General features: G+C 36.3%; 1 protein-coding gene across 3 annotated transcripts in view; it reads left to right on the top strand.

The window, feature by feature from the left end:
• BARD1 (BRCA1 associated RING domain 1) overlaps positions 1-17,498 on the top strand; it is an 88,950-nt gene extending 71,452 nt beyond the window's left edge. For 2 of the 3 annotated variants that reach the window (XM_079132509.1, XM_079132511.1), the window contains 2 exons: positions 9,004-9,101; positions 10,112-15,290. In XM_079132509.1, coding sequence (XP_078988635.1) covers positions 9,004-9,101; positions 10,112-10,444 — 431 coding nt within the window. In that variant the 3' untranslated portion in view covers positions 10,445-15,290. Of the gene's footprint in view, positions 1-9,003; positions 9,102-10,111; positions 15,291-17,454 lie in introns of those variants that run through there. The other variant, XR_013762670.1, reaches the window with a different exon arrangement.
• The last annotated feature ends 5,622 nt before the right edge of the window (positions 17,499-23,120 follow it).

Raw genomic sequence — 23,120 nt, 5'->3', positions numbered from 1 at the left:
GCTGCAGCTCAGGGTGTGGCCGTGGTCAGCAGGAGGTCCTGGAGGGGGGATGCGGTTGGTCAGGCAGGGGTCCTGGAGATTGGCTGTGTTTGGTGTGGTTGTGGGATCCTGGTGGCTGGTTGCAATCAGTCGGTCTGGGGTCCCCGTGATAGGGCGCAGTCAGTTTGTCTGGGGGTCCTGGTGGCAGGGAGCAGTCAGTCGATGTGAGGGCCCCAGAGTCAGGGAGTGATCCATCGGGCTGAGGGGTCCTGGATACGGGGCTTAGTCAGTCTGGCCAGGAGTCATATGGGGCCTGGCTGTTGTCTCAAAATGGCGGCAGCCATGTGTAATCAAACCTGCAGGTACTGTGACAGAGAACTTCCAGGCAGCAGCAAGCAACTGGTGCTCCACTGGCGGTGGGCGATCAGTTTGCTGGCAGCTGTCGGACAATCAGGAGGTGAACCTCTGTGTTGGGTGTTGGATAGGTGTAAGGCAGGCGATGGACAGGTGAGAGGCAGGCAAATGGCGGATGATAGGTGCCTGAAGTGAGCAATCTGCACTCAAAAAACGCGTGGATATGCTGGCAGACTGCAGGTGATCACAGCAGACAAATGGAGTAAAGCAGACAAATGAGGATCGATAAGCAGCAAAAACTGTCTTACGAAGAAACAGATATCCTCTTCTTGAAACCGGAGTTATGGAGCAACAAGGAACGCAGCCTCCCTCTAGTCCGCCATCTTGGATCTCCCCATGTTTTATTTTTTTTAAAGAACATTTGTTAACTGAGATTGATACTTAATTCTGATTATTGATGCTATTTCAGTTACCAATAACAGGTAGTTCCAATTCATTAAAATATGGATTTATATACTGTTCTGTTTTTTGAAGAGAATGACTAAATTCTGTGACCTTCCATGCAGGGTTAATCCCTTCCTTTGCACATTTGAAGCTGATCTCCATTTTGAAGCTTTATTCCATTTTCATTTTATTCTCTGATCATATTGTATAGCTGTGGATTCAGGAGCCCTTTTTTCCTAGTCCCTCTCCTTTGTGTGATCCTTTTTTTTTTTTTTTTTTTTTTTTTTTTTTTTTTTTTTTTTTTTTTTGCTCCCTTCTAAAACTAGAAGAGACCAGGCTTAATATAAATTCAAGAACATCATCAGGGATTCTTGCTGCTAAAAGGAAAATATGCTTTTATGAGGTAGGAGGCAGGAGTGGTTACTAGTGGTTTAGAATAAAGGAATACCTTTCTGTATAGTACAAGTTTCTTTTTTAAAAAAATTGTTTCAGCCCTGAAATTTCTAAGCTGCATTAATATGCAAAGATTGCAGCATTGGTAAAGGTGGAAAGAGCTGCCTTAATGAGTTTAAGTTAATGACTTTGAGTCAAGTACTATTTTGGGAATTGGCCTGTTTACCTATATATACACATATAAAAGTAATAAGATCTCAGGGTAGAAGGAAAGTTTACATGAAATGATGGATATGATCAGGAATAAATCTGGGCTAGAAAAATCTCTTGATTTTAATAGATCGATTGTTTCTACTATTATTTGTGCTTCAGTCAAAATCTTAGAACATGTGAAAAGAAAGATGAAATAAAGCATACATTTTATAAGGATAATGACTTTTTTTGACACATTTTAAATTATGTATCATTTTGGCATATGAAGAAATCTGCATTTACATAAATAACATAACTTACTCATGTAGTCATTTCATTTTGGAAATCACTGGTTGAGACAGCTCACAAAAATATGACCTCGTGTTTGTTCTCCTTTTTCCTTCAAAAGGGAGAATAAGAGTCCATCTTTCTGCTGAAATATTTTGGTGGCAGATGATGGAATAATTGTGGACTTCATTACAACATTTATTGCAAATATTAAATATTTTGGTTTAGTTTTCATAAGGGTCTTCAATTGGTAGAAAACGACTTATTTTAAAATTTTGATGTATATATATATAGAGAGAGAGATTAAAGATTATGGTATTATACTTTAGATGAGTTAATAGGAATTTGCGAAAGTTCTGATATTTTGTTTTAAATGGAAAATAGGTTAAGAATTTTGTTACAGATTTGTTAGCTTTTATTGAATTAATAAAACCTTAAAATAGCCATTAGTTAGGCCTGCTAAATATGTGGTGTTTGGTAGATCTTCCACTTCATTTGACATTAATATGTTATCTTTTAAACTGTTGACAGTTAATTTTAAAGCATCTCATTTTCTTCTTTTACTTTCTTGTAAATTATCAGTTGGTTTACTTAAAAGGAGGTTCACTGGAAGTTGATATAGATTTGTCACTATGGTAATGTCTACCGAGGAGTATGTCCTCATTCTGAAACTTGTAGGGTGTAAGTTAGAGTGGCAGCTTTGGCATCAGTCAAGTTAAATGAGCTCATTGATCCACAAAGGCAAAGCCAAGTGCATTATCCCTCTCACTTTATAGTTCCTTCCCCCTCCAAAGTAGTCAGCAGTTTTTGCCATTTTTGGCATATATTTTGGCTAATCTCTGAAAAATAATTTTTATTTCTAATAAGTGCTTATGTGATTTATCATAAGAGAAGTTATAATTCCTTAGATGCATTGTTTTCTTTTTTTTTTATAACTAAGAATAAAGAGTTAAGGAAAAACTGACTCAGTAGTTGGAGGATATCTGAGTTTTCATCTCAATTGTTTCATTTGGAAAGCTGCTTAAATCTCTTATGATTTATGGAATCTATGTGGTCCCCGTAAGCATTCAAGTTGCAACCCTTGGAGTATATGTCACTCTCACCTTTCAAAAAATTTTTAAGTTTTCTATGCAATGACAGCAACACTACCAAAATACTTTGTCACCATTCAAAAATGTTTTAGACCTGGGAAATGATTCCTTGGTTTTCAGGGGGAATGAAGGAGCTATCTTTTTTTCATTTAACTTTAGTTGCTATTAGGTGGCATAAGGAGTTGGTAGATTGTTACTTGGAGCAAGACAGTATTAGCAGAGTTTGTTTGGTTTAATAAATATAACTAGATTACTGAATTTTTCTGATTCTACAGAAACTTTTCAGCTGCCACAGAACTGATATTTGTATGAATGGAGACATACTCACACTATAAAAGCAGCAGTGCTTTCCCATGAAAATGCCACATGGCCTTCTTGATGCATGCCACTTTATTTTTCTTGCTGCCATACTTAACCAAACTCTTGTGTCTGTTCAGGTTATGGTCTCTTGACTGACTGGTGGCAGCACATTGTTAGGATCAATTGATACCATTTTAATATATTAATTGTGATAGTTTAAATAACCAGTCAGATAAACCAATAAAATGGATAAGCAACTAACACAGGCACAGACCACTTCCTTATTTCTGTAATTAAACATTAGCCACTCCTGATATAGTAGGTATTAGAGCAGTGTTTAGCATTTGATCCTTGGTTCTGTGTGCTAGTATATTAATTCACCTAAAGATATTGTTGCAGGTACTCTGCAAATATCCTTAGGAAGGACATTTAGGAAGGGGACTGCATGCTAAAGTGATTAAAAAAAAAAAAAAAGAAAGAAATGAAAATAATAATCACATGTACAATAATGAGTTTAAGTTAATTATTTTACTACATTGGTAATATCTTTTGGGTTGGTGTTTAGTATGAAAAACAGTATACAATGTAATGCCATTAAGCATACTGACAGTGTTTCTAGGATGGTATTTTGACCTTGCTAAAAGTTTTATTTTGAGTTTCATTTTCAATATATGGTAGAGTTAGTAGTTGGGGGGTGGTACTGGGCATTGAACTTAGGGACACTTGACCACTGAGCCCCATCCCCAGCCCTATTTTGTATTTTAGAGACAGAGTCTCACTGAGTTGATTAGCACCTCGCTTTTGCTGAGGCTGGCTTTGAACTAGGAATCCTCCTGCCTCAGCCTCCTAAGCTGCTGGGATTAATTCTTTAATATTAGATTCATTACATCGTTTTTAACTCAGTGAGTGATTATTAAAAGCTTTGATATATTAAAATCTTATGTGCAAAAAGCAATTCTATAGAATATAAGTTGGGAATACTAGATTTGAAAATTCAGCTTAGCAAATTCAGATGATATTATTATTTAAAATCAGTGGTGGAAAGAGATTTGAGCCCCAAGACATAGGCAAATCCAACAAATTAGGAATCCCATGATAGGGAATTATGAATGTCCTAAGCATATTGGAATATACATTAACCACTCCAAGTTAAGGAAAACCAGTCTCTGGACAAAGCTCTGTTTTCTGAGACATGGAATATTCAGTTATTAAAATCTTCTGATTTTATATATAAGCAACATTTTCGAATGGTCAATTAAAGCAGCTTTAAAGCTTTGGACATATTCACAATCATGCCTTTTAGAAGGTTTATTTTGTGTACCAGAAAGTTACATTTTAATGTAGAATGCATAGGCATTAGAAAACTGAGAGGGCTTGGGTCTGATCCCATTCTACCACTTACTGGCTGAATGGTTTAAACCAGTTAATTTCTTTGTGCTTCAGTTCTCTCCCCTCGTTCATGAATTCTTTATAAATATTTGAATTTGTATACTTTCTAAAATTTTGTAATCCTAAAATCAATGCATTGCTTTTGTAGACATAGGCAGAATAACTTAGACTTTGAGTTGCCAAATGAGCCTGTTCCCCACTGAGGTCAAATAAGGTGATATTCTGCCTTCTTTCTTCACCTCTTACCTTAAACAATGAAGTGTCCCTTTCATGCTTTTTTCAGTGCTATGGTTTTTGGAGTTCTGTTCATTTTTTATCATAATTTCACTGTTTCAAATAGCCCCTAAGTATAAGAGGGCTCTACATTTCAGAGAAAACCCTTCGGAAAAACTTTGCCAAGGCCCAAATTGTAGTGTTTTTGACTCTGAATTTAATGCTGATGAATCAACACAATAGAATAACGAAGGTGTCTTTAAACACAAACACATTGTCCTAAATAATACCAGCTACTGGAGATACTAAACCTCTGTAGTTTTGCAAGTTTGAGGTAAGCCTTAGCAAATTAGTGATGCCCTCTCTCAAAAAATAAAAAGGACCCAGGATATAACTCTGGTAAAATGTCCCAGGGTTCAATCCCCAATACTAAAACAATAAAGGCAAACCCACATTAAAAAAGCATTAAGTTTTGGTCAGTCAATGAAAATGTTGGAACCAAAGGCTCACAGGAGCCTAACCCTGTGTTTCATCTGAAGAGCCATAATTCAGTATCCACAGCATCTTTATAGAACCATGACTACTGCAGATAATGAACGTCTACTGTAGCAATCTTTCTGGGTTTGAGGGAATGGTCTACATACTTACAACTCAGGTAGTAGCAGTTATTGTAATAATTTTTATCAGGGTCTTTCCTTAGGACAAATAATCGTATCTTTGGTCATTTAAATGAGAAGTCTTTTTTTTTTTTTGAGAAGTCATTTTTAAAAGAAGGTAAAATGGAATAAATTGGGCTTTAAAGATTTTTGTTTTTCTTTTTTTTCCTCTAATTTAATCAGAAGGTTTTAGTATATGATTTAAACGTGTTTTCTGCACTTTAAAAAAATATATATTCCTTTTAAATTACTTGGGTGAACTTATGAGTATTGTGTTTTGTGAACAATTAATGTTTGTGTACTAGACAATATTTACATATTCATAGTATAATGATGCGTTCTGCTTCTAGCATAAGTATTAAAGAACAGGTTCAGAGTTTATATAAAGTGCTGCTGCCATGTTGGTTCTCCACTAATGAGAATTTATGGGAAGACAGTTTTGTTTTAGTGGATTCACAAGTGTAAGAAGAATAAACTTAATAAATAAGCAAATAAATTCTGTTCACATTCTACTGTTTGTGCCCAGGGAAATAACAATAAAAATACTTGACTTTCCTTATATTCTTAATGATATTCTGCTTTTTCTTTTGATGTTGATTTTTTTATGTGTATTTAATACCATAAATATAAAGACCTACATTTAAACCACTAATACTTCTAGAATATTTTATTGACAGTTTTTAAATATTGAAGGTAAGTTGGTCCCACATTGTTTTTAGTAACAATTTTACATTCAGGTGTTTTTCCTTTCCTTTGCTGTCTCACTGACTTGACTTGAGCTTGTCTCAGTGGCATCCTTAACAACTTTAGCACGAATTTTAATGAAAAACTAAATTTGATAATGGATTAATTACTTACCAATAAACAAAAATAGAGCAATAAAATTTAATTTATTTAAGCACTTATTTAAAATAAAGCCTTCTGATTTTAACGAAAGTGATCAATTAGATTATGGAATTAAAGAATGACAGGAAACAGTAGGAATATAAAAAATGAGTAACATTTCCCTTCTCAGGCAGAGAATAACTCCTTTTGTACATAATAGGCACTTAATAAGATAAGAGGAAGAGCACTACAGTAGAAGCCTATTGTGTTAGAAAGTAGTTAGCTTCAATTTGGTCATGTTATTAGTGATCTTAGCAAATCACTTTGTGTTTCTGCACTTGACTTTTGAAATCAATAAAACAAAGTTGGGCTAGATCTTTAGAATTTTTTCTGGCTCTTAAATTCCATAATTGTAAATATTTTCCAAGTGTTCTAGGCATACTTTGGAATAAATGTACCTAATAAATAGGGTTCAAACATCCCCTTTTTCCTCAAAAGTTACCAGTTTTTTCAATTTCTGTCTCACTGCAAGTTTTTATGATTGATTCATGTAGACATTGATGAAGTTTCATTATTTTGTGAGTTTGGGATAATAGAGAAGAAAGTTTAAAAACGGTCATCTCATAAAGTCTCGGTGGATCTAAAGAGAGCTGTTACTGACTCTTGGAAAGTATTGAGTTTGTCTTATCCAGTGTCAGATTTTGCTCTTAAGGTAGCTATTATAGGACATGAGACCTTTTATCATATTTGAATGAGTATTCATATCAAATGCAATCTAGGACAATTCTGATGCTTGCAGCGATTAATTGTTCACCCCTCAGTTCAGAAAGGAGCCCTTTTACAGATTTATGCCATTTATAAGCCAAGAGGTAGTTCTTCTGCATTGGAGTTACTCTACTTTCAAATTGAGTAGGAATTACCTGGAAAGAATTTTATCACTGACATTTTTCAGGTTTTCTAATATGATGTTAAGTCAATATGTTTCCAGCAAATATGCTGATTCCCAATTGAAAGTAGATATTTATGTAGCTGTAAATTCTGTCTGGTCAAGTTTTAAGCTACTAGATATCAAGGGATGGAGGATGTAAGATGTTGATATGTAAAACTACTTTAAAATAGCTAAGAATTTGAACTGTAACTCTGAAGTCTTATAGGTGCTTTGTATTTTTTATTATGTTCCTAAAAAACATCAGTGATTCCTCAGATTCATCAGATTTACTCAGTGATTAAACTTGAGGTTATTGAGAAAATAATCTCAAAGGTAAATAGCAAATGATGTGAAGGTTTTGTTTTTATCACAAAGGTAATTTATAATACGATCCAGTTTCTAGAACACTTCTTGCATTTTTATCCACAGAAGCTCTGTGAAATAGGTGATACTGTTAGTTTCATTTTTGTCTCTTTTCATAGGCAAGGAAGCTAACGTTGAAGAGTTTAATTATTCCAGAGCAAGTGATTGGGATAACTAAGTCATTTGACTTCAGATCTCAAATTAAGTTTTTTTTTTTTCCTATGCTGTCAAAACCAGGAGTATGGTAAATATATACACATGGTATCAATTGATGGTGCCTTTCCATACACTAAGATGTGACCTTTAGATTAAACTGATTGAGTATTCCCATTTGATGATCATAGGCACCTGAAGACTCCTGTCATCTCTAGAACTTAGCTGGACAGTTGGTACTGGCTGTTAGTTAGCCAGTGATCCTGCTTAGGACTTCTCCTCCTAGGAGCCATTTAGAGGAATGACTTCAGATAGCACCACACTGGACTGTCGTGGTTGCTTTTGCTTTATAAACTTTAGATGGAAAAGCTTGTCAGAAAAACAAACACCACATGGAGGCTGCAAATGTTTTTGCACAACCCGTAAAACATTCTTGAAAGTGGCCAGTAAAAAAGGGTTTTACCATTTAAAAGAAAAAAAAAAAAAAAAGATAACTGTGTCATTGTTTACATCTGTAACTTTTTCCTCCCTGTTCTCATTACAATATTCTGGCAAAAATGTAGGCACAGTAGCTTCCAGTGTTAGAATAAATAACCATTTGGATTGAATTCAAAAAAATAAAAAATAAATAAACTGAAGCTGAACACACGCAAGTCATCAGAAGAATGTTCTTTTTCTTATGGAGCTCAACCAAATCTTCTCTAAACTAGTGACTTCAACATCAAATCCCAAGCAACACACACTGCTTATTTTTTAATTATAATAGGTATTATTGAGCTCCTATTGTATGACTAGCTAAGCAGGTGCTGTGGACTAAAGCACTTTTCTTTTGTAGTCTAACATTCAAAATGAGCAGTCAAATGATAAATGCTCAGTTCAGATTATTGTGTGCTGGATACAGTGATGCCCACCCCTCTTTTGTGGTACTAAGGATCAAACCCAGGGCCTTCCTTGTGCCTGCTAGATAAGCACTAGCCCACTGAGCAACATCCCAGCTTTTGCTTTATTTTGAGGCAGGGTCTTGCTAAGCTGCCCAGGTTGGCCTCAAACTTGCAGTCCTCTGTCTTCAGCCTTCTGAACAGCTGTATGATGGACTTTTTAAAAATTCATGCTTATTTTGATAATTTGTATTATTAAAGCTGTTGATGTCCTTTCTTGTTTTTGAAATAGTATATTGGTTTACATTTTTCAAAAAGTTTAAAATTAGCATCTAGCGTTAACTCATTGCTTAATCCTGAAGGATTTCTTATATTTTCTTCATATGGAATATCAGTTTTACTTTATTTTCTTTTTGCCTAAGTAAGGTTTCTATTTCAGAGGAATACTGAGAACAACCATGAAAAGGAAAAAACACTTAGGTAAATTGCTTAATTTCAATGAGAGAAAAACAGTGTTCACTCGAAATGTATTTCACTTTGTCCTTGTGTTTTGTCAGGGGTGAAAGCCTCTCTACAAAAGAAAGTGTGTGAAAGGGAAGAAAAGTATGAAATTCCTGAAGGCCCACAGAGAAGCAGGCTCAACAGAGAACAGCTGGTATTTTTCTTTCCATACTACTTTCATTGTTCTTATTATGACTTCATATTATTATCACCATCAGGAAAAACTTCTGCCCTTTCAGCAAGTACAGGTGACTGATTAAAATTTTAATTGTGCTTATTTCAAGCACTTGATTCTGAAAGATGATCACGATGTGCAGTAAAATCCAGAAGGTAATAATTTCATACTGTTAATGGATTTTTGGCATATTGAACATTCCCATAAACCTTTCAGATTCTGAGGTAAATCTCAGATACAGGAAGTAGCTTGAAAGAAGACTTACAGCTGCTGCTCGGATTTAGTTACCATATGTCTTTATTGCCACATATTGCAGTTTTAATGGATAATATTCCATTATTGTATTGATATGTATATATATATATAAATATATTAGAAATGACAAAGAAAATATTTCAAAGGAGGGAATTGTGAAGCTTTATTTTTCTGTAAAGCACACAGAAGTATGTCTTATAGCTAATTGGGTTCCTTGCCATCATTTCATCATCTCCTGTACCCCAGTAATATATCTCTGGAACCCTTAGGTCATACTGTCACCATGGCTGCCCTAGGGACCTGAAGTTGGTCTTGTGCAGGGACCTGATATGGGTGGGCAGAATTGGATTGTCTTTATAGTTTAGCCCAGTGTCCCTGAAGCACATCTCAGATATTCTAGGCATTCTTTGGTCCTAAAGTCCCACCTAGTATGCATAAGCATCCTGATAAAAGAAGTTTGATGAGCATATAAAAAAAAAAAAATACAGAGCACACCTAAAATTTTGGGGGAGTGAAAAGGAATTGAGATGATAGTGACTGAATGTTACAGAAAAAAAAGTATATATAGGAAACCCTTATTTGCATATTTCCAATTAGTTCAGTTGAAATACAGCTTGTACCAGCACCTCATTAAATAGCATCTTAGCTGCTTACTATTATTTTTATCCTTCATTCCAGTGCGTGTTTTTAAAAATTTCAATCAGTTTTTAACAAATTTTTCTTTGTTATTTCAGTTGCCGAAGTTGTTTGATGGATGCTACTTCTATTTTGGGGGAACCTTCAAACATCATCCAAAGGACAACCTTATTAAGCTTGTTACTGCAGCAGGGGGCCAGATCCTCAGTAGAAAACCTAAGCCAGACAGTGATGTGACACAGACCATCAATACAGTTGCTTATCATGCCAAACCCGATTCTGATCAGCGCTTCTGCACACAGTATATCATCTATGAGGATTTGTCTAATTATCGCCCAGAAAGGGTTCGTCAGGGCAAAGTCTGGATGGCTCCTTCAAGCTGGTTTATAGACTGTGTGATGTCCTTTGAGTTGCTTCCTCTTGACAGCTGAATATTATACCAGATGAACACTTCAAATTGAAGCTGCACAGTTGTGTGAACCCAGCACTGTTTTTGATCATTCACATTTTTACAGATAGGTAGAGTCATTCACTCTTTTTTTTTTTTTTTTTGGAATTTAAAAAAAAAAAAATTTATGCCAGATTAGGAATTCACTCTGTGTTTATCATGTAGATGCTAGGACCACTTTTAAAGAATTTTTCTTTCAGGGCCTAGCACTGTAACTCTGTAGCTCAGTAGTAGAGCATTTGCCTAGCATGCACAAGACCCTGGATTTGACCCCCTAACACTGAAAAAAAAAATTTTTGTTTTCTTTTTGAAACTAGCCTGTTTATTGATGTGCTTCTACTCTAATTATCAGCTATCAAATATCAGTGAGAGGCTATGATAACTGTTGGTTAAATCTGTAAATGATATCATTATACTCTCAACCTTTTAATACTCTTTGATGCAAAAAGTCCACACCTGCCACCAGCAAAAATACTTTTCATCCTTTATTAAGCAGAATATTGTGAAATGATTTTGTTTTTTTGCATTTAAAAGATAGTACCTGATCTAAATGTGCCATCACAGGTGTTAAATCCTCCTATCTGCAATTGTCTTCATTTTATATTGTATATATTTAGTTTCTTAAAAATTTGGGGGGCTTTTATTCCTTCATTTTTATCCTTTTTTTACTCTTGTATATTCATCAGGAAATCATGATTTGAACCATAGCAGCATTGTCTTTTGTTAGTGAAAATCAATGTTAAACTTACTGTACATATTATCATCATGTACATTTGCTTATTGTTAACTATCAGTTTATAACTGTTTATTTGCTTTCTCCATGTGCATCTATATGTGTATATAGTATATTCTCTAACATATTTTAGTGTCAGCATTCCTTAAAAGGTGCCACCAGGGCTGGGAATATGGCTCAGTTGGTAGAGTGCTTGCTTCACAAGCACAAGGCCCTGGGTTCAGTTCCCAGCATGGCAAAAAATAAAAAATTTAAAAAAAAAAAGGTGCCATCAATCTACAAAATCGTCAGTCAGATGTCATTACTTTAGATTAGAAGCAGTCTTTTTTCTAATACACCTTGCTGGGATTGCTAAAATAATTTCTCGTGTTTTGTTGTTATTTTTATTTTTGTTTTGTTGGGCTGAGAATTGAACCCAGGGCCTTGAGCATGCTAGGCAGGTGCTCTACTGTTGAGATATATCCCCAAACCAGTCTAAATAAAAATTTTAGTTTGGTGTGTAGATAGAAATTACTTGATTTAGAGTGGATTTTTTTCCCCCAGGTAATACAAAAGGGTGTAGCAGTAAATGTGGAGGTAGGAGTGAGAAGGAGTTGTTGGTGATACCAAAACAGTCAGGTCTTCATAGTGGACAGGACCCCACTTGAGAATGACTGATCTGGGAAGCTTACCCTGTGTTGTCTGAATGTTCTCGTTGTGTATCAGGAGGACTAGAATAGATAATTTTAAAACATTTTTTAGAAGCAGAATCCTTGCCTGGTAGGGTAGCACACACCTGTAATCCCAGCAACTCAGGGTACTGAGGCGGTAGGATCTCAAGCCAGCCCAGCCTGTGCAATTTAGTGAGACCCTATCTCAAAAGAAGAAGAAACAGGATTCTTTAATCTTGCTTAGAAGTTGAATGTACTTACAATATTATAGGCTTGGAGAAGGAGATGCTATGAGACCTGCCAGTTTGGTCCCTCACGAGCCACAGAGAACAGTTTGATAACCAGTGGAATATAATATTCCTAATTTTGAAATACTGAAAGTCTATGAGGCTAATCAGCATTTTTCGATCCACTTATTTGAAACTCTGAGATTCTGCTGATCATTTGAAGGTATGTTTTACATCAGTCCCTGTTTCAACATATTACTTTTTTTCATGTTAACACATGTGTTAGGTGCACAAAATATTATTTTTCTGACCCTGACCTTGCAGGTGAAGTAGCTCTGAAGCTCTCTCTATAGCCATTAACGTGTTTGTTCCACACTTCATTCTGATGGAGAATGAGGAACACTATTGCACCAAGGGAATCTGAGGGGTTTGGTAATGTCTGGCCTAAATAATTATGACTCTGGGATTTGGTTGTCATTTTTTATTTATAACTTATTTTAAGTCACTTTCTGTTGCTTATGGCCATAGATCACATTCCCAGACAGCTTTGTCTGTTCCTTGTGTCTGAATTCCTGTTTGTGAAAACACCTTGGGGGTTTCCTGCTCACATTCCTCATTCATTATCTTGGTTTATTCCCTTTCCTCTGTTTTCTTTCTCCTCCACTAGTAAGTAGTATTTTTTGGTTTCTTTCAGTATTTTTCTTGACAGCAGTTGGTATATGTTAAGCCATAAGGTTATGTTATGTTGAAACTTAGGGTTATACTTTTTGTGTGGGCATACTTGTTACATTTTCATTTTTCAATCATAGATTTAAGCTTCCTTTTTATTTACCAAAAATTATTAAAGTTATTTGTGTTTCCATGTCTCTGTATCTTCTGTAAAGTGATATATTCTGTAGTATTAAAGATTGAGACTCAGCGTGACTTGTGAGGAAATCTTTCAGCTTCTAGAACATTAATACTTTTTACTAATTTTACTTTTTAAGTAAGATATTAGATACTTCATTATATTAAATAAATTATTCTGAATAGAGTGTAACTGATGGTTTAGAATCTTCAAGAGCATTAGTCACACAGCCATTTCTTCTGGTTCCTTTGGAGTCAGTTGACCTCTTTCCACCTTGTCCCTGAGGCTTTGTTGCACATGCATTCTGCCTTCTCAGTTGCTTTTCCTCTTTACCCACTGCATTGTAATTATTTATCTGTCTCTACAAATATATTATATCTAATTGGTAATTTTTTTCTTCTGGCTTGCTAGAAAATGGAAACCAAATAGGAAGCATATTAGAACTATGACAAAAATAAGAGTAAATGAGCAATATGTTAGGGTTCACTGATGGACCGGAATAGATACTTGAATTTTAATAGACATATCTTACCATTTATTTTGTCTGTCTCAATTTCTTCTGAGCCTACTTTGTGGATTAAGTAGTTATGTGACCTCTGTGTAGATGGAAATTATGTTTGGTAGGCCTGTTATTTCCTGTGGGAATAAGACTCAGGAGTAGGCGGGTGGGTCAGTGTAGAAAAAGAGATAATTTATGTTTTCAAGGGTCATGGAGCTCATTGTAGTCACAAATGTCTAGCCTGTTTTCTAACCAGAAGACACTAAACTGACAGGAAATAATGCTTATTTAATAACTAAAAGCCACTATTTTTTTGAAGTTAGGTTGAACTACAAATTATAAACAATGTATGAGCTTAGATGTCAACCTCTTTCAAACACGTGTGCATGAAACTACCTAATACATGAAGATTGAGTGATTGTTCAGTTGTGAGATCTGAGTCTGCCTAGTCAGCTAAGTATCATGTTTGGTTAATTAAGCTGCATGCCCTCTTGTGAATTAGGAATTGGTCATTATTTACTTCCTAAGGCACAAGGTGCACTTCTTGTACTGAGAATTTCTAAATGACGATGCAGAAGAAGTGACTTAGTTTAAATGGTTAACTACTAACACCCAACTTCAGAGGCGTGTTCCTGCACAGGCTTTCAAATCTGTCAAACCTGTGTTTACCAGCTCTCTACTTTATCTAACCTAGGTCTTCAGTTAGAAAGCAGAGGATATACTCTCCTCCATGCTGAGCACATCGAAGGCACTTGCAGGATCACCTTAAGAAATGTCTTCAGAAGCAGCTCATGAAAAGGGTTGGGTAGCCCCACTCATGTCAGTCCTGCCTAGTCCTGACTCGTCTCCCACCCAGTTGGACTATTGGCTGCCTCCAGCTTCACTGATACTACCTTGACAGCCAGAGCCTGGCATGTCTGGTTGACTTCTGCCTCTGACATCTTTTCATGCGTCTGCACTGTCGTAGCTCTTTCCCATCTGTAGCCTCCCCTGCCCATTCAACTCAAATTCTGTTTAGCTTTTGTGCCCTGAACATATTTACTGTGGACACCAAGACAACTTAGGCCTCCATGCTTTAGGAAGCTGTGGGTTAACTTCTGTCAGCATGGTCACAGATCCTTTCTGCCACCTCAGTTGGAGCCCTTATGATGATGGATGCCCTTGGGGTAGCTTCACTTTACACCTCCTTAAAAAAAAAAAAAAGGGTTTTTTTTTTTTTTCTACCTTTGGTTTATAATTTGTGAGACTTGAATATTTTCACTTGATACTACAAGTTTGTCAAAAACCACTCCCCATTTGCCTACTGCCTAAAATAATGTGGCTAACCCCACATCCAGGGATCATAAACTGATAGTTTTGTGTGGCCTTCATAGCATTAAAAAACACTGAACACCATCAAAAGATCACAGGTACTCCAAGCATCACTGTCCTGACCACTCTACTCTCCCCTTCCATTTATTCATTAAACATTGAATTGACCCACAACTCAAATAGCAATTAACATTCTTGTCTTTTCTTTTTTTAAGTGTTTATACAGTCAGCTCTCAGTATTTTGGGGGATTTATTTTAAGACATCCCCCCCATGAAAACAAAAATTTATAGATGCCCAGGTATCTTACAGAAAAAGGTATAGTTGGGTAGAGGATCACTTGAGCTTATGAGTTTGAGACCAATCTGGGCAAGGCCCTGTTTCCACAAACAAGAACCAGGTGTAGTGACTTGTACCTGTAATCCCGGTGACTTTAGAGGCTGAGGCAAGAGGATTGCAAGTTTGAGGCCAAGCTCAGCAATTTAGTGAGGTCCTGTCTCAAAAGGGCTGGCAATATAACTTAAGTGGTAAAGCACCACTGGGTTCAATCTCTGGTGGGGGGGGGGCATAGTATTTGCATTTAACCTGTGCACTTTCCCATCTCTAGAATACAATACCCAGTACAGTCTAAATGCTGTTGTCACATCATATTGTTTAGGCATAATGATGATAAAAAGTCTCCATGTTCAATACAGGTGGAATTTTTTTATTCTGGATATTTAGAGTCCAGATTTAATCTGTGGATATAACATCAGCAAATCCAGAGGAATGACTATGGCTTTTATAACTAAGGGATTAAATTTTTATATACTTTTATTTTCTATATTTTATCATGTAATTAAACACATAATTTTCAAACAATTGAATAGTATCTTATCAAAAGGATGTATATTTAACCGAGTCCCTGGTATTGAATATTTGGATTATTTCCTTTATAGATATATCTGTATAAAACATCTTTATATAAGTTTTAAATGTTAAGCAAAGTCAGCATCTGTCATTTGTGCAGAATGCAGTGTACGTGCTACACATTTTAAGACCTCTAGTTATGCTTAAAATACAAAAATTAGAAAATGAGTCTTATTTGATTGCCATGACCTTCATGAGTTGATGAGACTACCTGTAAGGTTCAGAATGCTCCAGCCCTTATGGATTAGAAACTAATCAGAACGACGAAAAAAAATCAGCCTCTGGTAGTGACCTGCGAACCAATCTGCCTATGAGGAGGTCTTGTGTTAAGATGAGAAAGCTGGGCCCACTGAACCCCAGTGACTTGCCCAAGGTTGTGCTGCTCACTAATGCCTGGGCCTGTGTCAGACGCAGGTGTTCTTTCCGCTTTGTCACAATACCTCCAAGGTCACATTGGGTCTTTAAAAGCCTTTGCTATTGTGTCTGTGATCCATCTTCCACGTGCATGAACTTAGGCCTGGGACAGTAAGAGGGAGAGATGGTATTCCATGTTTGTGTAAACTCAACTCTACTTCAATAAACATTACGAATGGCTGTACTTTGATTATGAGAAAAAACTTATATAACTTTAAAAAAAAAACTTTCTCAGCCACAACCAATTGACAATTGATTTGTCAGCTAGAATTTATTTACCCTCACTAAACTAAACCATGTTTGAAAATTCAAATTCAAAAAATTCAAATTTTTAGGTTTTTGTGTGTGTTTCTTTCCTTTGCAGCTCACAGGAAGTATAGGATACACTCCATTCAATCACTGTGGCTCAGCAGCAAGTCTTATATGGGCGGCCGTGCTTCCTAGTTGTGGGTAGAAGGGACAGTGAACTATTTTAGTAAGATTTTCTGTTTCTGTAACTAAAGGACCTGACGAATAATTAGAGGAGGAAAAGTTTAATTTGAGGCTCACGGTTTCAGAGGTCTCAGTCCATATATGGCCAACTCCATTCTTTGAGGCCTAAGGTGAGGCAGAACAATATGGTGGAAAAGTGTGGTGGAGGAAAGTGGCTGAGGATATCACACCAGGAAGCAAAGACTAAGCTAACAAAATATATACCCTAAAGGCATGTCCCCAGTGACCTACCTCTCTCAGCCACACCCTACCTGCCTACAGTTACCACTTAGCTAATCACATCAGGATTAATGTATCGATTAGGTTAAGGTACCTGTAAATCATTTCACCTCTAAACTTTCTAGCATTGTCTTATACATGAGCTTTTGGGGGAATACCACATATTTAAAGTGTAATACACATACCCCCTCAAAGGCTGAAAGAAAGAATGAAGAGAAGTGATAAGGTTTGAAAAGCTTCCTAGGTGATCTTAATGCCTATTTTTAACCACAATTGCAAGACAATTTCATTTATTGTCGGAATTACCTGTGACATGGTCACACGATTTAGAAATTATCTTTCTAATTCTAGCATATGTTGCAATGCATGTGTGTGTGTGTGTTTGACTAAATGTAACCACATATTATGTATGCAATGCATCTAATTCCCCAAGACATTCCTAAAGTGAAGGTATATGGAATTTGCTGTACAATGTGATGTTGTAATGTCATTACTTTTCTCATTTTAATAATCATTTCCCTTTTTGTATGAGTGCTAAAGTTTTGACACCTGGTGGTAAATTCAAATTATTTTTCTGACTGTGGAAGTAATGATTAGCACATTTGATGTTTAATTTATATTAAAAGAGTTCATAAATTCTGAAAAGTAAATGAAGTCTATGGAGATAATTTTTTTTTTCTGTTGACCTTTTCAGATAGGTAACAGAAAGCATGAAGAGCAGGCAGTTGACTTTTTCAGTAAGTATCCTCTTATTTAAAGTGCCATGCAGAGATTCTGTGCCATTATACATATGCATTTTATCCTTAAAAAAAAAAAAAAAACAGACCTGGTTTACATTTTTAAAAGAAAATTGAACAAGAGTCTGATACTGATTCACTGAGTAAATTTGTACGTTGATTTATTGGATATTTATCAAGAAACTCCTGTTGGATATCAGACTTGAATAAGACATGGCAACAGTCCTCAGTGGACCAACTACACTCCAATAGGTACTCTTTGGGGCAAAGCACATCCCAGTTAACCAGCCAGGAGGAATGTCTTATAGAGACCTGCACACTAGTGGTTGTTGCTGTCAGTACACTTAGCAGTCTTCTTTGCTGTACCTGATGCACTTGCTAAAAGAACCAACAGGACATTGTTCTGGACATCGAGCAGGTATTTTTGGAAAAGTACCTATGACTTACTTTAAAAATAGGTAAATTAATATTCACCATGATATGTACTAAACATTTTATTTCTCTTTCTAGTCTTTTGCAGAAAAGAATGATATTTTATCAATATTTTATCAGAGATTTTTCCTCCAATTAGAAATTCAAGTCAGAGATAGGAAATGTAGCTTGCTGAAACCATGAATTTAAAATGAGGGTTTTTTTGCTATTCATGTTTAATTTGCTAAGTTAGCAAATTTAATTTGATGATAATTTAAACAGTAGTTAAATCTATCCAGGTTTATTTCATCTACTTTTAAAAAATGCCTCTTTTTAAAATTCATACCAGTTTTCTATGAATTCAGATATAGTAGTTAGAAGGGAGGGCTTTTTTAGTATCACAATAGTTTTAAAATGAATTGTTGGCATTTAAAATTATTGTATAATAAAATAATTTGTGTACATGTTTAAAAGTCCAATAATGCTAACAGATTTAGACTAAAAAAATGTGTCCCCTGTACCTCTCTCAACCTAAGCCCAGAAACAACCACTTTGCACTATTTTAAATAGTCTATTTTGGTATTTACCTTCTCCATAGTAAGTATGTCTACACCATATTTTCTTGATTCATTCATTTTAGATGTCTGTTGATTTCTTATTGTGATAGATGGTTTTGGCACTTGAAAATTCCTTCTCTCTCTTCCCATGTTACCAATAGGTAATTCAAATCTCTTTTCAGAGTTTTCACAATTATTAGTATGAGTATGTGTGGAAATATTTATTCTTTTAGTTTGTGATCATTGCATTTGTTTCTTATAAACCTGTTTTTCTTGAATTTTTAAAATCTGTTTAAATTTTTTAATGTATATCTAAATCTTCCTTTATTTTTTGACATCTCTATAAAAAGTCTCGGTACTTTTACCAAGACAAACCTTTTCAAATAATAGATTACTTTCAGTTTTTTCCTGGACATCCATTCTGAAGCTCTCTGCCTTCTCTCCCATGTGGACTGGCAGACAGTGAGATCAGCTGTCTAGCTTTCCTCCAAGACCCTGGGACTCAATTCTTTCTCTTCTCTGTTGGGTCTCCTGTTTTCTGCTTTACATCTGTATTTTGTTGGAGTTTGTCCTCTAGTAGCTTCCTGAGAAAGAATACAATCAGTAAACAATGTGAAAAAGATTTGCATTCTGCCATCGCATCTGTTTGGCTTTGCAATTCTGAGGGGTAATTACTTTCCCTCACAGTAGGGTTCTGTGGGGTGAATCGCCTCTTCCTTCTTATCTGTATCTCCTCCACCCAATGCTGGCACTTGGGTTTGACCTTACTGCCATCTAAGTCATTTATTTTTATCCATCAGATGTCAAGGGTACATCAGGTTGTTTATTATATTATTTTAGTATAATTTTCAGGCAGAGAAAGAGGCAGTGGAGGAAGCAATGCCTTTAGTGCTCATCCTCCTCCTTCTGAAAATCAGAATTTTTTTTTCCATTTCTAGGTGTTTAATGGTGTTTTAATGGTTATTTCATAGACTTATTTAAAATGGCCCTTTGAAAATAACATTTGACTAAATAAGGCAATTTGGGTAGGTGGGACTTGGGACAACTTGCTAACAAATCTTAGCAAACTTTTGGGCCTTTAAATGATGGCTGTAAATGACTGAACTATCCCCTGCCTAGAAAAGGTCGGTGATTCTGTCAGCAGTACACAAAATAGCAGTACGTTTATTGTAATCTTTTTAGCAGCAATCCTTTTTCTGGTCAGGCACTTGCCTTGAGGTAATGTTACTGGGTGGAGATTTATAAATTTGGTAATTATAACTCAAAAGTTAAGGCAGTATTCACAGGAGATATGATCAAATGCAAATGTAAGTCATTTACGTGTGTAAGAGATGAAGGGGTTTTAAGAGGCATAAAAGGAGAAAATTATCAGTTAATGATGACAGAAAAAGATAAGTCGATCTATGAATGACCAGTTGGACATTTGGGGAGGTGGATTATCAAGTAGAAAGCCAAACAATTCACTAGAGAGGGAAAAAGAAGGAACAAACAAATTGAAGTATGTATAACTGCTAGTCTATAATTTCTAAAGAATTGACAAAGAAGCTATTTCTCTTTACCAAAAGATAAACTTGGGGTTTCATGGTTTTCATCTGTAAGAAAATAGAGCCATTGAAATTTCATTATATGTGCACATTTTGGGAGTTAGGGGCAATAAACCAGTTAGCCTGTTTTGGGTATTAAATAATCTATAGAAATATCACATTTCAGTGATTATTTTTGGGGAATACTATAAATATTATATGATGATTTTTGAAGGAAAGGAATCCATAGAACTTAAAGGATGAATTTAAGGGTTGAAAATGTCCTTGATGGGATCATTCTGACTAAAATTGTCAGGCTGTGCTTTGTGTCAGGAGAAAGTGAATTAAAAATTTTGATCCTGAGCCATTTCCTTCTCTTGTTTTGAAACTTTTCCAAAATTTTATTTCTTTATAAATCATTGCCATTTGTAGGTGAGTATCAGGATCACTAAAAATAGCATACTGCTTCAGTTCTCATTTTGTTTAAAATGTTATCTCACAGCTAAGCTTAAAGGCTACAGAACTGGGGCACCAAGTTTTATCTCCCTTGATTATTAGATTTTCTTTTATTCTCCATCTTGTACTTGGGCGTTTTCTTCTTGCTAACTCAGTCACTAGGTATTTTAAATGGGGTCTTCCTTAGTAGAAAGGGTTCTGCCTCCATGTGGGCCTTGCATATTGAATAGGAGGCTGACTGCATTGTCTTGGGCTTACCATTATTTTCTGCTTCTGCTAGGCTTCCATTCACCCTGATACCACCATTCCCGTGCCTTCCTCTTTTCTTAACCCTTGTTGACTGTTCAACTCTGAGCTTATGTGCTCTCAATTATACTCCAGCTTTTTCATCCCAGAGGAGAAACATGTTCTACAAGATTCTTGGAATTGCCTACAGAAATTGACCTACTTCAGTGAATGGAACAGTACTACTTATTTTTTTCACTTGCCTTTTAGGTTCCTTTCTTTTTCTCCCTCACTCCTCCCCAGAATTTGACTTCAATGTTCACTCAGTGCTACTCTCTAAAGTTTTACCAAAATTTTTATTTCTAAGTTAGGATCAGTGACCCGTGGCTGGCTCTGTGATCAAGTTGGTGTAAGCTTCTTAAAGCAAGGACTGTGTAATAATCATAGCAGTGGGTGCTTTCTTGTCAGGTGCCTGCTGTGATCAGATACAGTTATGATTTGGATCTGGAACGTCCCCTAAAAGCTCATGTATGGAAGTCTTGGTCTCCAAGGCAGCAATGTTCAGTTTCAAATTTGGGGTTGTGTTTGAATCATGAGGGCTTTGACTTAACCAAAGGATTAATCCATTGAAGAGAGTTCATAATCTGATGGCATTCCTGGGAGGTGGTAGAAACTGTAGGTAGTGGGGCATTGTTGGAGGAAAGTGGTCACTGGGGACATGCCCTGGAAAGATACTTCTTGTCTTTGACCTCTTCCCCCAACCCTGTCTCCTTCCTGACTTCCATGAAGTGAACATCTTTCCTCCATTACACCCTTCTGCCTTGATGTTTGCTTCACTTCCGGCCCAGAGCAATGGAATTGGGCAACTATGGATTGAATCCTTTGAAACCATGAACCAGAATAAACCTTTCCTCCTTGAGTGCACAGAATCAGTCCCTGAGCTCACTGGAGCAAGGTCTCAAGAGACTGAAAGGCAGTTTAACAGAGGCAGTAGCCATACCATAGTAGTTAGTGATAGGCTAAGTTTAAGTTAGAAAAAATTACCTTGAATAATAGTGGCAAGTAACTTTATGTCTAGTGCTTGGTTTTCTCATTTGTGCAAGGGAAAAATGATGTCTTAAAGAGCCCTGAAGATTAAATGGAAACCTATAAAGTGGTTGGCATAAAGAGGGCAATAAATACATGGTATCTGTTTCAGGAGTAGATCAGTCACATGGATCTGAAAGACAGCGGCCTAAACCAGACAGGGAATTATTTTTTCTATGTAACCTGAAGTCCCAAGGCAGGCAGTCCAAGGCTGGTCCGGTGGCTCCCCTTCTCTACTTTGCATCATTGGTACAAGTTGTCCCATTAAAACTCTGTCATTCCTGTATTTTAGACTAAAAATTTTTTAAAAAGGAGGAGAGGGCTCAAGAGCCCGCCAGCTCTGAAGCCATATCGCAAAACTGCTTCCTATGTCTGCTGGCCAGAAAGTCACATAGTCACTCTGTCTGCAAAGTGTTGACTCTAACAGCAACAACAACAACAACAAAAAAAGTGGAGCTCTTAGCAAGGAAGAAATGTGCTGGAGGGTGTGTGTGTGCATGTCTGGATGTGTATACACATGGTGATTATATGTGTGTATTATATTGCAGAAGCAGCAGCAGAAAGAGCAAACACAAACTGGGGGAGAATGGGTTACCACCAGCCCCAGCAGCAGCAGCTAGTAGAAGCCAGAGGGAATAAGTTGGAGAGAGGAGGAGAAGATGCTTTGGCTGCATACATTGAACTATGATTAGATAGGAAAAAATGAGCACAGTCTTTTTTAAAGAATGGCATACAAATATTTAAGAAGAAAAAAAGTTTACATTCAGATCTTAAGAAATTGCCTTAGTTGGTTAGAAAGAGTGATAACCAAGCCTCTGTGCTGGACTTGAACTCCACAGGGATTCCCTTCTCCTATATCATCAGACAACTTTGTGAGTATAGTCCAGCCATTAATGTGTAATTTTTTTCTCTCACCTAAGCAAAACTACAGAACGCTCACTGATAGAAAATGGCCAACAGCCTTGTCTTTGCTGTGAAAGACAATAGATAGAATAAGATGATAGACCACATGTAGTTGGCTTAGAGCGTAGGGGCCATAAGGAACCCATTTGTCATCAACTCACCACATACTGGATCCTTTTTTGGAGTGACCCTTTCTTTGAAGGTATCCTATACCCTAAGACGATCTAGTAAATCAGTTATTTGCCCCACGAATGTTGATTTCACTACCCTAGTTGATCTACACTGGAAAATAGACTGGATACCCAAGCTCCATTGGTTAGTCTCACTCTGAGCACATGATCAGATTACATTTTTATTGCATTTAGGTGTCATTGTGTCTATGAAGTTAGCCTTATCTGAGGACAAATGCAGATGAAGTTATTCTAAGCACATTTCTAAGGTTGAGATGAAAGGAAAATGGCA

Source organism: Sciurus vulgaris, assembly GCF_902686455.1.
Source record: "Sciurus vulgaris genome assembly, chromosome: 3".
NCBI lineage: Eukaryota > Metazoa > Chordata > Mammalia > Rodentia > Sciuridae > Sciurus > Sciurus vulgaris.
Note: the sequence above shows the minus strand (reverse complement) of the source record. Positions and strands in the feature narration are given on the sequence as shown.